This window comes from Dendropsophus ebraccatus, chromosome 2 (assembly GCF_027789765.1).
Source record: "Dendropsophus ebraccatus isolate aDenEbr1 chromosome 2, aDenEbr1.pat, whole genome shotgun sequence".
Taxonomy (NCBI): Eukaryota; Metazoa; Chordata; class Amphibia; order Anura; family Hylidae; genus Dendropsophus; species Dendropsophus ebraccatus.
Window position 1 is genome coordinate 27,805,818 of NC_091455.1, and position 14,340 is coordinate 27,820,157.

At 41.0% G+C, this 14,340-nt stretch overlaps 1 protein-coding gene across 1 annotated transcript in view; it reads right to left on the reverse strand.

Moving 5' to 3' along the window:
• LOC138784113 (fibrocystin-L-like) overlaps window positions 1-14,340 on the reverse strand; it is a 177,477-nt gene that overhangs the window by 151,690 nt on the left and 11,447 nt on the right. Inside the window, exons 3-9 of the mRNA XM_069959629.1 lie at window positions 13,962-14,039; window positions 13,119-13,263; window positions 11,200-11,314; window positions 7,602-7,659; window positions 7,066-7,156; window positions 5,818-5,871; window positions 579-649 (exon numbers count right to left, since the gene is read on the reverse strand). Of these exons, the coding sequence (XP_069815730.1) occupies window positions 579-649; window positions 5,818-5,871; window positions 7,066-7,156; window positions 7,602-7,659; window positions 11,200-11,314; window positions 13,119-13,263; window positions 13,962-14,039 (612 nt within the window). The remainder of the gene's footprint in view (window positions 1-578; window positions 650-5,817; window positions 5,872-7,065; window positions 7,157-7,601; window positions 7,660-11,199; window positions 11,315-13,118; window positions 13,264-13,961; window positions 14,040-14,340) is intronic.

Below are 14,340 nucleotides of genomic sequence, written 5' to 3' on the forward strand. Positions count from 1 at the left end.
TATAGGTGTCAAAATTAACCCGAACATTTCCCTTTGACTTAAATGGGGTTTGAGTTTGAGTCGAACTTTGAACCGAACTTCACTACTATTCGAAGTTCGACTCGAACATTTTACTTTTCGATCATCACTAATTGGTATAAATATGTCTTCTACCATGATGAGGATGGGGAGGGATTCAAGAAGGGTAACCCACTGTGTGCTCACTACGGACATCCAGAAAATGAAAATTTCAGGTGAGAAAATTTAATTCTATTTTGTTAAGCATTTTTGGGGACAATTTTTTTACAATTTTTTTGTGCAAAATTGTCTCAATTGTCCCCCTGTGGTTTGTGCAAAAATGTAAGATCGGTGTACAAACATTTGCAATTTTTCTACAATGGTTGTCTGCTGAAACATTGATAATTTCCCAATTTCCTCCCATAGTTTTTGTCAACATACCCTAAAAGGAAATTAAAAAGTTGCAGTATTTTAAAACATGTCAAAACTAGCATACTAACGTAATATAACAGATGCTGCTCTATGTCCCTAATGTAATGATAATGTACAGAGCCTAAGTGATATATCAGGATATGTGTTACCTGCATACGTCTGGTACATGGAAAGCTTATTCACGGAAGAAACAAAATATGTGGACAAGTCTGGTAAACTCCTGGAACAGAAGAAGGTGCCCTAGTTATGATTATATATGACATTATTTAGCATCATGTAATCTAGCATCTAGGAAATACTAGTAGCTGAATCCACAAATCCAAACAAGGCCCAAAGTGGAGTAGTTGCCCATAGTAACTAAGGGTTAAACTAGCAAATTGGTGGACAGTGGACATGTGCATTCATACAAGTTGATTGCTTGTATGAGCCACTGTAAGTGTAGTACTGGATTATATGGCTTTGGTCTTACTAATTGTCATTTTGTCCTGTGGGAGTTTGTAGGTGTTCATTGAATGTGAAGCAGTTTTTTAGACTACTTTATTGTTGCTCAAAAATGTAAATTGTGCAAAATTTTTGCACAGCTGTTCGCCACCTTCTAACTAGAGATGAGCGAACCGGTTCGGCCGGAGTCTGATCAGATTCGGATTTTTGGAAGTCCGCTCCAAATTTTTTTTCTTGCTTTCTAAAATGGCAGCCCCCATTTTAAAAAGCAGGAAGTGTTCCGGGCGGGAAAAGCGCTTTCCCATGATGCCCGGGACACATCCAATCAGCAGGGATGTTGCACTAGCCCACCCCCTGTGACGTTGGTATAGCTTTAAGTGCTATACAGATATCCAAGTACTATAGTGGCACCCTTGTGAGAGTGTATATGACATACGTGTTTTCCTGAGACACAAATATTGACTACTGTTGCTCCTGCCTGGCCTTCATGTTGACTACTGTTGCTCCTGCCTGGTCTCCATGTTGACTACTGTTGCTCCTGCCTGGTCTCCATGTTGACTACTGTTGCTCCTGCCTGGTCTCCATATTGACTACTGTTGCTCCTGCCTGGCCTCCATGTTGACTACTGCTGCTCCTGTACTGGCCTCAAATGACTATTGCTGGACCTCCACTGGCCTCCAATGACTACTGCTGCTCCTTCACTGCATTTGTGACCTTTTTCCTGCATAGACCCTGTAATGGTGAATATACATGAAGTCTAAAAAAAAAACGTTGACTTTTAGATATTGAAAAGATAATGATGTTACTGACATGTAGAGCCCTAAATTCATCCAAATACACTACCCCCGTATCATATAGATGCTTTACACTATGAAATCCGAAGAAATCCGAAATTCGGTTGGACCGAACTTTTAAAAAAAAATCCGGAAGTCCGGTTGGAACAATTTTTTGAAAAGTTCGCTCAACTCTACTTCTGACTTGGTGTAAAACTTAATCCTGCTTGAGTTTTAGCGCAAGTATGAAAAACTGACACAGGTTTTTGCACCCTGATGACTTCTGATGAAGTCACAGATGTGACGTGACGGAACACATGGGGCTACAGTGACCTCCTCCCCTTGGCATATTGTTGGTTTGGTGACCTCGTTTATTCATATTATATCTTGCTTTCTTTGCATGATATTTTCTATTTTCTTTTTGTGACACCTTGAAGGTTTCACTTTGTACACAATAATCGTCTTATTTGAATGCACTTTAACCCTTAGGGGACACAGCCAGTTTTTATTTTTGGGTTTTCGTTTTTTCTAACGCCTGCATTTTTCCACCTAGAGACCCAAATGAGCCCTTATTTTTTGCGCAACTAATTGTACTTTGCTATGGCAGATGTAATTTTTGCCTAAAATGTGCCGGGACCCCCTTCTGAACTCCCATAGTGGCACCAGGACGTTCAGTAACGTCCTGGTGCAGCTATGGGTTAATAGGGATTTCTCTCATAGGTTATTGCTAAATGATACCAGCTGCAACAATCTTTTTTGGGGGAGTTGTTGAGGTCTTGGGGTATGGGGGGAAGTGCGTCCCTTTCCCTGTGGTGGTTTTTGTCTGTTTTGATTGATTTTAAATGTCTGTCTGTCTGCCTACACACTCCTATTTCTTTTTTTTTTTTTTTTTTTTATATTTCTGCACACAATAGATACATTTTACACAAGTGAACCCTGAAATAAAGGAAGGCACACAGAGTCTGAGTGATAAAATCCCCCTATGTTTTTCAGATTTTTCCATATTTCTATATAGGTATTAAAGGGGTTGTCCAGCGAAAATCTTTTTCTTTCAAATCAACTGGTGTCAGAAAGTTATATAAATTTGTAATTTACTTCTATTAAAAAATCTCAAGTCTTCCCCTACTTATAAGCTGCTGTATGTCCTGCAGAAAAGTTTTCTTTTCAGTCTGACACACTGCTCTCTGCTGACATCTCTGGCCGAGACAGGAACTGTCCAGAGCAGGAGAGGTTTTTTATGCAAATTCCTATTGAAAGCCTCTCCTTCTCTAGAAAGTTCCTGTCTTGGACATAGGTGGCAGCAGAGAGCAGTGTGTCAGACTGAAAAGAAAACACTTCCTGCATGACATATCGTAGCTAATAAGTATGGGAAGACGAGATTTTTTTAATAGAAGTAAATTACAAAACTATATAATTTTTCTGACACCTGTTGATTTGAAGGAAAAAGATTTTCTCTGAACAACCCCTTTCATGCTATAATCCTTTTGAGTCTTGTTATTTCACATCTACATACCTTCCATAGTAACCGTCCACAATGAAACTGATATTGAGATGTCCTATGAGAAATAAGCAACAGAATTAACAAGGAACATCTTGGTAAAGAATAATGTAACTAGAAAGTTCTTTCATACCTTCAATAACTTTAACAGCTGTCAGCTAAATGTTCATTCGCCAGTTCACTCAACTGAGCAGTTATGTATTCAGAATGGGGAGGGGACCTTTATCTCCAAGAGTAAAAGGATCAGGAATCGAAATTCTACAAAGCTAATGTCCACCCTTGAACACAAGTTCTGTTGAGCAATGGCTGCAAGCAGCCAGAATGTTTTTCACTCTATGGCTATGTTCACACATTGTATAACAAGGTCTGTTGCATAGCACATTCCTGCTGTATCGGCTGCAGAAACATTATTTTTTTTACAATCAATTAACCATTCACTACAATGTAAAGTACGGCCGCCGACCGCTTATAATGATCATTATTTCTGGCCGTTTATTTAACAAAACGGTTGCCTTCCCCGATATTATTACGAAGTGGGACCATAGCCTATGGCTTTGCAGGGGATTTGAAAAAAACTGAGCTCCAACCAATATAAATACCTGTTGGGGTACCACATAGACCATGGGTCTCCAAACTGCGGCCCTCCAGCTGTTGCAATACTATATTTCCCATCATGCCTGGACTGCCAAATGCAAAGCTTTAGTTGGGAATTGTTGTTTTACAACAGCTGAAAGGCCACAGTTTAACATTTTTTTTAATTGATTTATTTTTTAATCCATTGCTTTCTAATATAATATGGGCCCCTCTGCTGCCACAACATGCTGCTCTATTAATACATTCTTATTAGAATATACATTACCTGGGGGTTGCAGCTCACTATTCCTGTGTGCGGCAGTGTGCATTGGCTCTGGCACAGCAGCAGTAAGGGTATGTCCACACTACGGAATCCCAGTGGATCACCCGCCGTTGATTCCGCAGCTTGCCCCCGCTCACAGCCGCGTGCATCTCAGCTGGTCCCATAGGCTTCATTCAATGGATTGGCAGATTCCGCCGTCCACCCGAAGAAGGAAGCATATGGGACCAACAGAGATGCGCGCGACCGCGAGCGAGGGTAAGCAGAATTTGTGGCGGTTGATCTGCCAGGATTCTGTAGTGTGAACATACCGTAAGGCTGGAATCACACACATCAGTTTTTTGGAAAACAACCACTCCAGTTTTTATGCCAAAACCAGATGTGGATTCAAATGAGATGGAAAGTCCAGCCAAAGGCTAACTTTACTAGTTTTTGGAAAACTGCAACTGTAGTTTTTGAGCCAAGGCTAGATGTGGATCCAGTAGGAAGAAGAAGTATCGGTCCTTCCTTTATATTTTCAATTCCATTAGAATCCACATCTGGCTTTGACACAAAATCTGCAGAGGCAGTTCAAAAACAAAACAAAAAAATGCTATGTGTGAAACCAGCCGGAACTGGCACAGTGGTGGCAATAGAGAGGCCTGTGTTGCCCCTTACTGTGGTCACCTAATAAAAATGGATGTATTAACCTAAAAATATATATTTATTTTAATGAAGTTATATTACAAAGTAGTATAACTTTACTAGAGCAACTTATGTGTATGTGATTTATTTTTAATGAACAACATCACTGTAGGGCTACTGTATGTTCAAACATTTTTTTTTCCTCTCCTTTAAAACGATGTCCGTCATTTTGGTCGTCCGTCAATGCAGTGACGGCTGTTGGTACATTATTTTAGTTCAGGTGGACTGATTGCCCTTTGGGTGTGTCTTTAATTAAAAAGCCATTGAATTTAATATTAAAAATGGTGAAAGGATGGTAAAAACAGAAAAACTGTTTTTGATCAACTAAAAAATAATGTACGCTGTTTGCAAATGACGCTAGAAAATAATTGTCATAATCATTATTTCAATATCCAAATAGACAATGTCCATTTTTTCACGCACTATGTGCGTTGGACGTCCCTGATTCTATTGACTTCAATGCATTGCATAACGGCTAGAATGGACATCTTTTTATAAAATTACGGATGCTCCCATAGGGTTCTATGAGGCATCCGTGACGGAATTCAGGACAATTATAGGACAGTTTTTACTAGTGACAGGTACAGTTACATGAAGGTTTCACAGATTAATAGCAAAGCCCTGAGATCAGTGTTAGACTGGGGTATCTGGGGCCCACCAGAGGAAATGATGGTATCCTGGTGGCCCACCAATGAATGGCCAGTGAAAAACGACATGTTAGTCAGTATTTGTGCAGGTTCTAGAGCTGGGGGCCCACCGGAGGATTCTCTGGTCCTCGGGTGGGCCAGCCCAACACTGCCTGAGATTATTATTGGACCAATGAAAAAAATGACCTTTTTCCGGAAAAAAAAACAGCCCATATAGGAATAAAATATAAAGGTGAAGCTTACCGACGTACGTCCCTGTATTGTAGCAGATCATGTAGCCATAAATGCTGTATTTATAGTCCAATGCCAACCCATACCTGTAAATAAAAAAAAATGTAAAAAAAAAAGGGATTTATTTGCATTTAGTGCCCCCTAGAGTCTACACAACTAATAAAAACCGAATGCAATAAACAAGTAGAACTAGTAAACTGTCAAAAAAAAAATTAAATTCTGATTGTGTTCTTAGAGGACATTGTGTTATTTGTAACTTACAATGTATCAGAATTAGGAGCAAGCAAGTTACATGCCATTCCTCCAGCATAAACCCTGTAAAGGGGAACAGAAAAGTCTTATGAATGAGACAAAATTGTATCAGGCATGTCATAGAGTTGAAGATCTGACACTAATCTCATTATTTCTAAGTACATTTCTATAAAATTGACTTAAAGGGGTTATCCAGAATAATAATAATAAAAAAAAAATAAAAACAACTTCTAAAAACCGCACCACCCCTGTTTTCAGGTTCCAATTCAGCTCCATTTACTTCAATACAATTGAGTTGAATGATGAATTCACCGCCTCAGTATCTGACTGGCTGAGCGGACAATCACTCGGCCGTGACGTTGCTGCAGGAAGAGCTGGGTTCGTGATGTACCCAATTTCCAGCTAAAAATGACAGCCAACAGCGGTGAACTATTTATTTTCTCACCCATCCCTGCCTGCTTGACGATTTTAACTGTAGATATTTTAAATAGAAGTATCTATGTAACTTTCTGAACCCCGAAAAGAAAAAAATTTTCACTGGAATACCCCTTTAATTAAAAAGTGCATTGACCTTAATATAAAGGATGGTGAAAAGAACAGTGAAATAAACTCACTGTGTGTGAAGTAATTAAAATAACATCCACTGTTTGCGCAGTAACAGCTGCAAATAAATGGCAGTAACATCAATTTGTACATTAATTAATTATCCAATACACTATGGGTGGCATTTATTAAGTCCGGCGTTTTTTACGCCGGACTTATAAATGCCCCCGCAGCTCCGGCGCTACGGAGATTTATGTAGAGGCGGACTGCCTCTACATCAATCCCGTGCGCGCCGGTGTGCACCGCCGAAAACCTACGCCAGCTGAGGACTGGAGTAGGTTTTTGGCGTACATGTGGGCGGAACGGATGGTAAATTGCGCGGACTCTGAGTCCGCACCCTCCGTTCCGCCCACTACACGCCCCCTTTCCGCCCCCCTGGCGTACTCGGCGGAAAGTGCCGATTTGCGAATATTTTATTCGCAAATCGGCCATTTGCGAATAAAAAAATACGCAAATCGGCACTTTCCGCCAAAAATCCTCCGTTCGCCGGATGATACATGTGGCCCTATGTGTATGGGGCGGCCAGCATTCCATTGACTTCACCTATTATTCGGTAATAAAAGACATTTTTTTTTTTATTTAAAAAAGTGGACGTCTTTTCTCTCTATCTTTTTTTTTTTTTTTTACACAGTATGAACATAGCTATAGACTTACCTGAGAATTTTGACATTATTTCCATTAGAACTCACAGCATTACTGCCATAGGCGTCCGTGTACGTTTTGCCTTTGATTGTGATCAAAGAACCTGAAAAATTAAATATCATGTACAGATATTGTGAAACTCCATATTAAACCACCTTAGGCCATGTTCCCACTGCGTAAGTATCCTGGTAATCACAGTCGTTGTAACAACAACCGTGATTACTAAGGTACTTACGTAGTTGTACCTCCTAAGGAATACCGGCCAGAGTGTATACACATAGTATACTCTCCGGATGGGATCCCTAGCGTGCCACAAGAAACTGACATGTCAGTTTTCTGCGGTCGCTATTCAATGAATAGCGGCCCTAGAGAACCTGTAAGTGCACACAATATAGCACGAGGCTCTGGCCGTATGCTCCATTGTGGATGCGGGTGTGCCCACGGATGCGCCCGCATTTTAATTCAGCGGCAGTAAAGATTTTCTAAGACACCGCCGTTCCATATTTAAAAAAAACTGAAAAAAAAAAAAAGTTTTGTGATATAAATACCTGGACGTCCAGATGATGGTGTTATGCTGTTAATTGTTGGAGTGGTCCACGTTGCTGCCTGATGATATATAAGTATTAATAATTGATAAAATAAATATCTGATTTTTTTTTTTTATTACTTTTTCTTTATAAGCATTTCAATGATTCTATGAATTTATGTTGCCAGTATACTCATTTTTGGGATGAGAAGATAATCTGGAGTTCTGTATAAGTCAATGGGGGACATTTACTAAGGAGTCTAATGTGTGTGCCTCATCTATTGGGGATTGGTGGGTATTTTGTTCCAATATCTTTTGACTGATTCATTAAAATGTAGCACTGCCATATTGAATGTATCTAAGAAGAAATTAGGAAAAAAAAGTTTCAAAATTGTAAAAATTGCGCAAGCATATTCACCTGGTACTGACTAGATGTAGGGCTGCACCAGTTTGTAGCGAAGGTAAATTGGGCGCTAGTCCTGGATTATGGAAACTTTTGGGTCAATACTCAAAATAGGTAGAATAAAACAAAGTCGCATTTAAATAAATTTCCTTGATAAATTTCCCCCAATGAGTCCTCATGAAATAGGCCATCTTAAATAATATTATTTGCCAACACAGTATGGCTATGTTCACACAACGTCAAAAATAGAGAAAAGGCGGCCAATTTTGATATTTAAAAAAAAGTGATTTAACTGACTGCAATGGCAATGCATTGAAGTCAATGGAAAGACAGACGTCCAATGCACACAATGTATTGAATAACAAACGTTATCACAGCGGACATCAAAATAATGATCATGACAATTATTTCCGGACGTCTTTTGCAAACAGCGGATGTTTTTTATTAGTTGTTCACACACAGTTTTTCTTTTGTCACCGTTCTTTCTCCATTTTTAAATTCAATGGACTTTTCAATTAAGACACATCCAAAGGGCAATTAGTAACCCAAAAACGGAGCTGGAAAAACTTTGGGTGAACACAGTCATATAGGGGACATTTATTAAGTCCGGCGTTTTCTGCGCTGTGCGCCGAGGAAACCTACGCCACCTTCATGAATAAAGGTTTTAAAGTGCACATCTGCATTCACAGAACTACTGGCAGTAAAAAAAAGGGTCCTGAGTAAGAAGTAAAATAGGGCCCCTGTTTGTCATTAGGGCTAGGGCCACACTACAGTTTTGCATTCCATTTTTTTTTTCTTTTTCATCTGTTTTTGCAGATGGAAAAACTGTATTCTGTGCAATCTGTTTTGCTCCTTTTGCTCCTTTGACTTCCATTATTAAAAAAAAAAAGATCAAAATGGATGTTTTTTTTAGCGTACACAAAAATAAGTTCACCCAAGTTTTTGTGTACATTAAGAAAAAAGACATCTGTTCCAATCCTTTTTTTTTATATAATGGAAGTCAATGGTTAAACAAAGAAAAACTAATTGCATAGAATTGCATCAGTTTTTTGCAAAAACACTTTTTTTCAAGAACAGCCATTGTTTTAATTGCAAACAACAGCAGTTCTTGTCATAAAAATATTTTGTATGAATATAGCGAGAAATTTTCACTGTCATTAAAAAAAAAAGTTCGTCATAAGTTTTGATAGGTCCGGGTCTGAAGGCGCTATTCCACGGAACGATTATCGGCCGTGGAATAGAAGGCATCGATCAGCCGACATTGTTCATGTCGGCTGATCGTTGCAGTCATTTGTTTTTCAAACATATTGAAAAACAAACGACTGCGATAGTAGGGATCTGCTGACGTCGCTCCGTGGAATAGGAGTGGTGGCAGCAGACCGCCACTATCCTCTATGGGCTTCCCGAACGATCTAGCGTTCACCCGGCCAGCCCCCCCACAGCTCTCTGCGGCCCCTTACGTACTTACCTGCTCGCTGCCGCCGTGTGTAATAGCGCCGTCAGCGAGCGCGGAATGGGGAGAAAACGAGCGCTGACAGTGCTCGTTTGCTTCTCTATGTCGGCCCGTGGAATAGGAGCTTGAATGTTCAGACCCTGACTGATTGTGACTAAAGGGCCTATTACACGGGTCGTTAAGAGGAGCAAACGAGCGCTCTTAGCACTCGTTTGCTCCTCGTTCCCCGCTCATTGCCGCCGCTATTCAACGCGGCTGCAGCGGGCAGGTGAGTGCAGGAGGGGGCGGCGGGGAGCTGCGGAGGGGCTGCCCGGGTGATCGCTGATCGTCCGGGCAGCCCATAGGATATAGCAGCGTCTGCTGCCGACGCTCCTATTCAATGGAGCGACGGCAGCAGATCGCTGCTATATCAGTCACTTGTTTTTCAACATGTTGAAAAACAAGCGACTGCAACGATCACTCGACATGAACGATGTCGGCTGATCGTTGCACTCTTATTCCACGGGACAATTATCGGCCGTAGCTGCCGATATCGGCCGAATACGGACGATAATCGTTCCATGGAATAGGGCCTTAAGGCTTTGTTCACACACAGTATTTTTGCTTAGTATTTTGCAACCAAAACCAGTAGTAGATTAAAAACAAAGAAAAGCGATACTCACACACTGTTGAAATTTAGTGGATTGCCATCATTTGTTAAAGGACGAAATATGTTTCAGGAGGGAAGTGTTTTTAGTAAAAAATTGAGCTCAAAATCAAGAGGGCACAGTGAGAGGTTAGTTGGGGGAAAGATCAGAAGCAACGTGAGAAAATATTACTTTACTGAAAGAGTAGTTGATACTTGGAACAAACTTCCAGCAGATGTGGTTGGTAAATCTACAATAACAGAATGTAAACATGCCGAATAAACATATATCTATCCTAAGATAATAAGAAGGGAAATACTAAAAGGGCGGACTAGATGGACCCAGTGGTCTTCTTCTGCCGACATTTTTCTATGTTTCTATGTTTCTATCATTTAATGGCAAATAATTGTCGTTATTTTAAAAAAAATTGGCCGTTGTAATGAAATAATGGCCATTATTTGTCATAAAATGACGGTCATCCACTAAATTTCAACAGTGTGTGAACATAACCTATTTGTGTTTTCAATCCACTCCTGGCTTTAGTTGCAATATGAGGACGAAAATACTGAGCAAAAATACTGTGCGTGAACCCAGCCTAAGGCTATGTTCACACAATGTATGTTTTACGTTTTTATGCAATTTGCAACAACGTCCGTGATTTATGTAAAACATATGTTGCATTTGAATGAATGGAATCCCGGCCGGAGTGTATACACACAGTATATGCTACAGCCAGGATTCCATCCGGCCGCAAGAAAAACTGTCATGTCAGTTTTCTGTGGCCGCTATTCATTGAACAGTGGTCGCAGAGAACCTGTCAGTTCACACAATGGAGCACGCAGCTCCGGTCGCACGATTCATTGTGTGCAGCAGTGAATTCGTATGCCGGCACAGTGAATTCGTATGCCGGCACACATGGATGCGCCCGCATCCCATTTCTTCAGAAATGAAGATTATCCGACTGGTACTGCAGTACAGCCATGATGATCTTTTCTAACATCAGCCGTTCTGTGACCTGGCCGGGTCACTGAACAATTACAAGCTCAATAGAAGTGTTGTCTGTACGTTGTCATCACTGGTATATTTGTATATAAACTTTATATTGCAGAAAATATTAATAAAAAACATATTTACATACTTGTATACCACACATGCTCCACCACCAGTAACCGTATCCATTACAGATGTTGCTAGGGTCCACAGGAACGCCATCAACACTCACTCTCACGGTGTAATAAGCTTCCGGCATGGGCCTGAAACATAGGAAAATTACTTTAACGATGACCCCTCTCCAGTAGTAATATAACATTTTATGTTGAACATGTGATCTCAATAGGATCTAATAAGAATCTTACGTGTATGAGGACAGCCAGCACCTGTACTAGAAACATTGGGCACAATTATGCAATTTCTAGCTGTTTTGGTGATCTCAGACAGATGGTATGGTCTGTAGTGAGTTTAGCCAGTGGTGGTTTTTGTTGTGACGCCAGTGCTAGTCCAGCACACAGGTGTGATGTTGATACCTGTTTGTTGTATGGCCGGCTTGTATTACCCAAAATGGTCGGTAACATTCTGGGTTTGATGTGGGTCCCCTGGGCTCTTGTCACGGCAACCTAGAGTGGCAACTGACCCACCCGAGATGTGGGTACCGCCACCCACAGAAGGGGGAAAAATAACCCAAGGAGTGCGGTAGTGTGTGTATAGGTGCAGACAGAAGTAGACAGAGTGTTGTGCCTTTCATAGAAAAAAATAGAACAACTTCACTGTAAAGCTTTTGCAGGTTAAACGTACACGTTTTGCAGACAGTAGAGATCTTTGACACAAACATGAGTGCTTGACTTAGTGCTAGAGGTCGGTGCTTAGAAAGAGTAGAAGTTGTAGTGCTTGTAGAAGGTAGAGAGGAGCTTGCCAGAGGAGCCCTACACCCAGTGTAGCCTTGTACTCTGCCAGAACCTTAGGTGATATCTTTAGTGAAGTGAAACTAGTACTCACATTTAGACAATGTCTGACCGCATTTTGCCCCCTGGTATAGAACCCGTCCCAGAAGGTTAGCAGGAGCCCCAGCCGTGGTTATCTGGGTGTAGCTAGGTGTCCGAGGTGTCCCAGTTACCTGCACTGCGCAGTAGGATACGTAGACTTTTTTTGCGGTAGCTTTGTCCTACTGGGATCAGCTCCTATTTCTTCAGGAGTCTGTCCTGCATTTTACAGACAAGTTCCTGGTGTAGGCTATGGTGTTCTTTGGTTGCTACTCTCCCCAACTTGTGCTTTGCACTGCATAGTGAAAGTAGTAGTTGCTTTAGAACTCTTGGTCTCTAGCTGCATCTGTTCACACTGAACGCTGGTCTAAACTGACTCTGGTGTCCCTGACAGGGTCCTGGCAAAAGCCAGGCCCTGGCTTAACTACAGCAGGGTCTGTCTTGTTTTTGTCCCCTTTCTTTAAAAACCGGACTAAGACTGACTTGCACTTTCTCCACCATGTAACTCCTCCTACAGGGGACCCTGTACACCTGCCTGTGTGTGGCGGGAATAAGTGTGTGCAAGAGAAAGGCTAAAGAAGATAGGTAGAAAAGAGGTAGCTCCTAATGGTCAACACATAACACATGGTGAAAACAGCATTAACCCATTACCTTCCTTCAGCTGTGCAATACACATATAAATATATATAGAACAGTGACACCTAGTGGAGAAACTGCACACTTCATCCACCACTTGTTTTACACCTGAGAACTTTTTGACAGGTGCATAAAAGAAGCACTAACAGTGGGACAGCACAGACCCAGAAGGCTCCCGTAGCAGGGCTTAAATGCCTTGGCCTTCTGCTTGCAACTATATAACCGGGCCAAATTAAATTTTGGCTATGTAATGGTGCCCAACAAATGAAGAACATTGCCTGCCAGTAAACATTCCCTCACCATCCCCACAAGTACAGCCCCATTAAACTTACCTCATTATTATTTATTGTCAAAATTGCAGGTGGGTGAAAATATTGCTAAAGTAGAACTAAAAGAGATCCAGATGTCTCCCCATCCTCCGTGCACCTATTGCTAGACACAGTACCTGGTGTAGCAGATGATCTGTGTGGCGTGACTGGAAACTTTCTCTACATCACACGGGAAGGAAAGGGTGGATGAAACAAACTGGACGCTGTTCCCCAGATTGCTGTTTCCATCTCCGTAGTTGAACTGATTGGCATCTGCAAAACCTGAATAGTGCAGAAAGTTATAAGGATAACCATAGAGAAATTGTACAAATATCAATGTATACTCTGACATAATAAACAACAAATAGCAAAATAGAACATTGTAAGTGAAATGCTGGAACGTTGGGAATGGCCGGACCAATCCTTACCACACATTTATTCTCTTTCAATGTAACATGAGGGGGTAATTATGGTTCGTGCAGAATTTCTGGAACTCACGGAACCAATGAATAATGATGCCGGAAGTTGCATAATTCCGGACCATAGTACATCATTTGTGCACAGACGAATTGCAGAACGTGTAAATGCCCCCTAGATCCAACTGAGACTGTGTCCGAATTTCTACCTTACAGTCTGTTATAAACCATACAGAGCTAACACTACTTATGGCTGCAGGTAGCCAACACTTTGGGGGACATTTATTAAGACCAGCGTACTCGTACGCCGGTCTTGAATTTTGCCCCGCCCTTTCCCCAGCCACAGATTTAGCCCTTCTCCCTGGCCTCATTTATCATGATTTATTCCTAGTGGAAGCAGGTGTAGATTTGTTCCGCTGGGCGTATGGCCAGCTGGATTCACTAAGAGGTATGAACCTCTTAGTGAATCCAGCCGGCTGTGTACCTGGCGCAACAAATCTATAATGTAGCAACAGGTTCCCTTTAAAATCCTCCTAATTCGCATGTTTAGCATAGTTCACCCACCATATCCTCTTATAGTAACTTTTGTTCCTCCATTCAAGCTGCTATAATATGGTGAAACCTGGTAGACACTGGCTCCATCTGTAAAAAAATAAAATAAAAATGAAATGATATGAAGATGTGTTTAGTGTTCAACTTTTTTTCTTTCTGAAAACGTTTCAACATATTTTTACCATCTTTATAATTGACATGTTCATTTTTTTCACGTCTGTATTCATCAACGGCCGTTTTTGCATATGTTGAGCAAATGAACGCCCATTGTTTTCTTTAGGTCACATTGTATTTGAAGAGGTCATTAAACAATGTCCGTTGTTAAAATCGCCATAAACGTTGTTGCTGTCCAAATTGCAATCATTTCAATGCTCAACGGACAGAAATAATA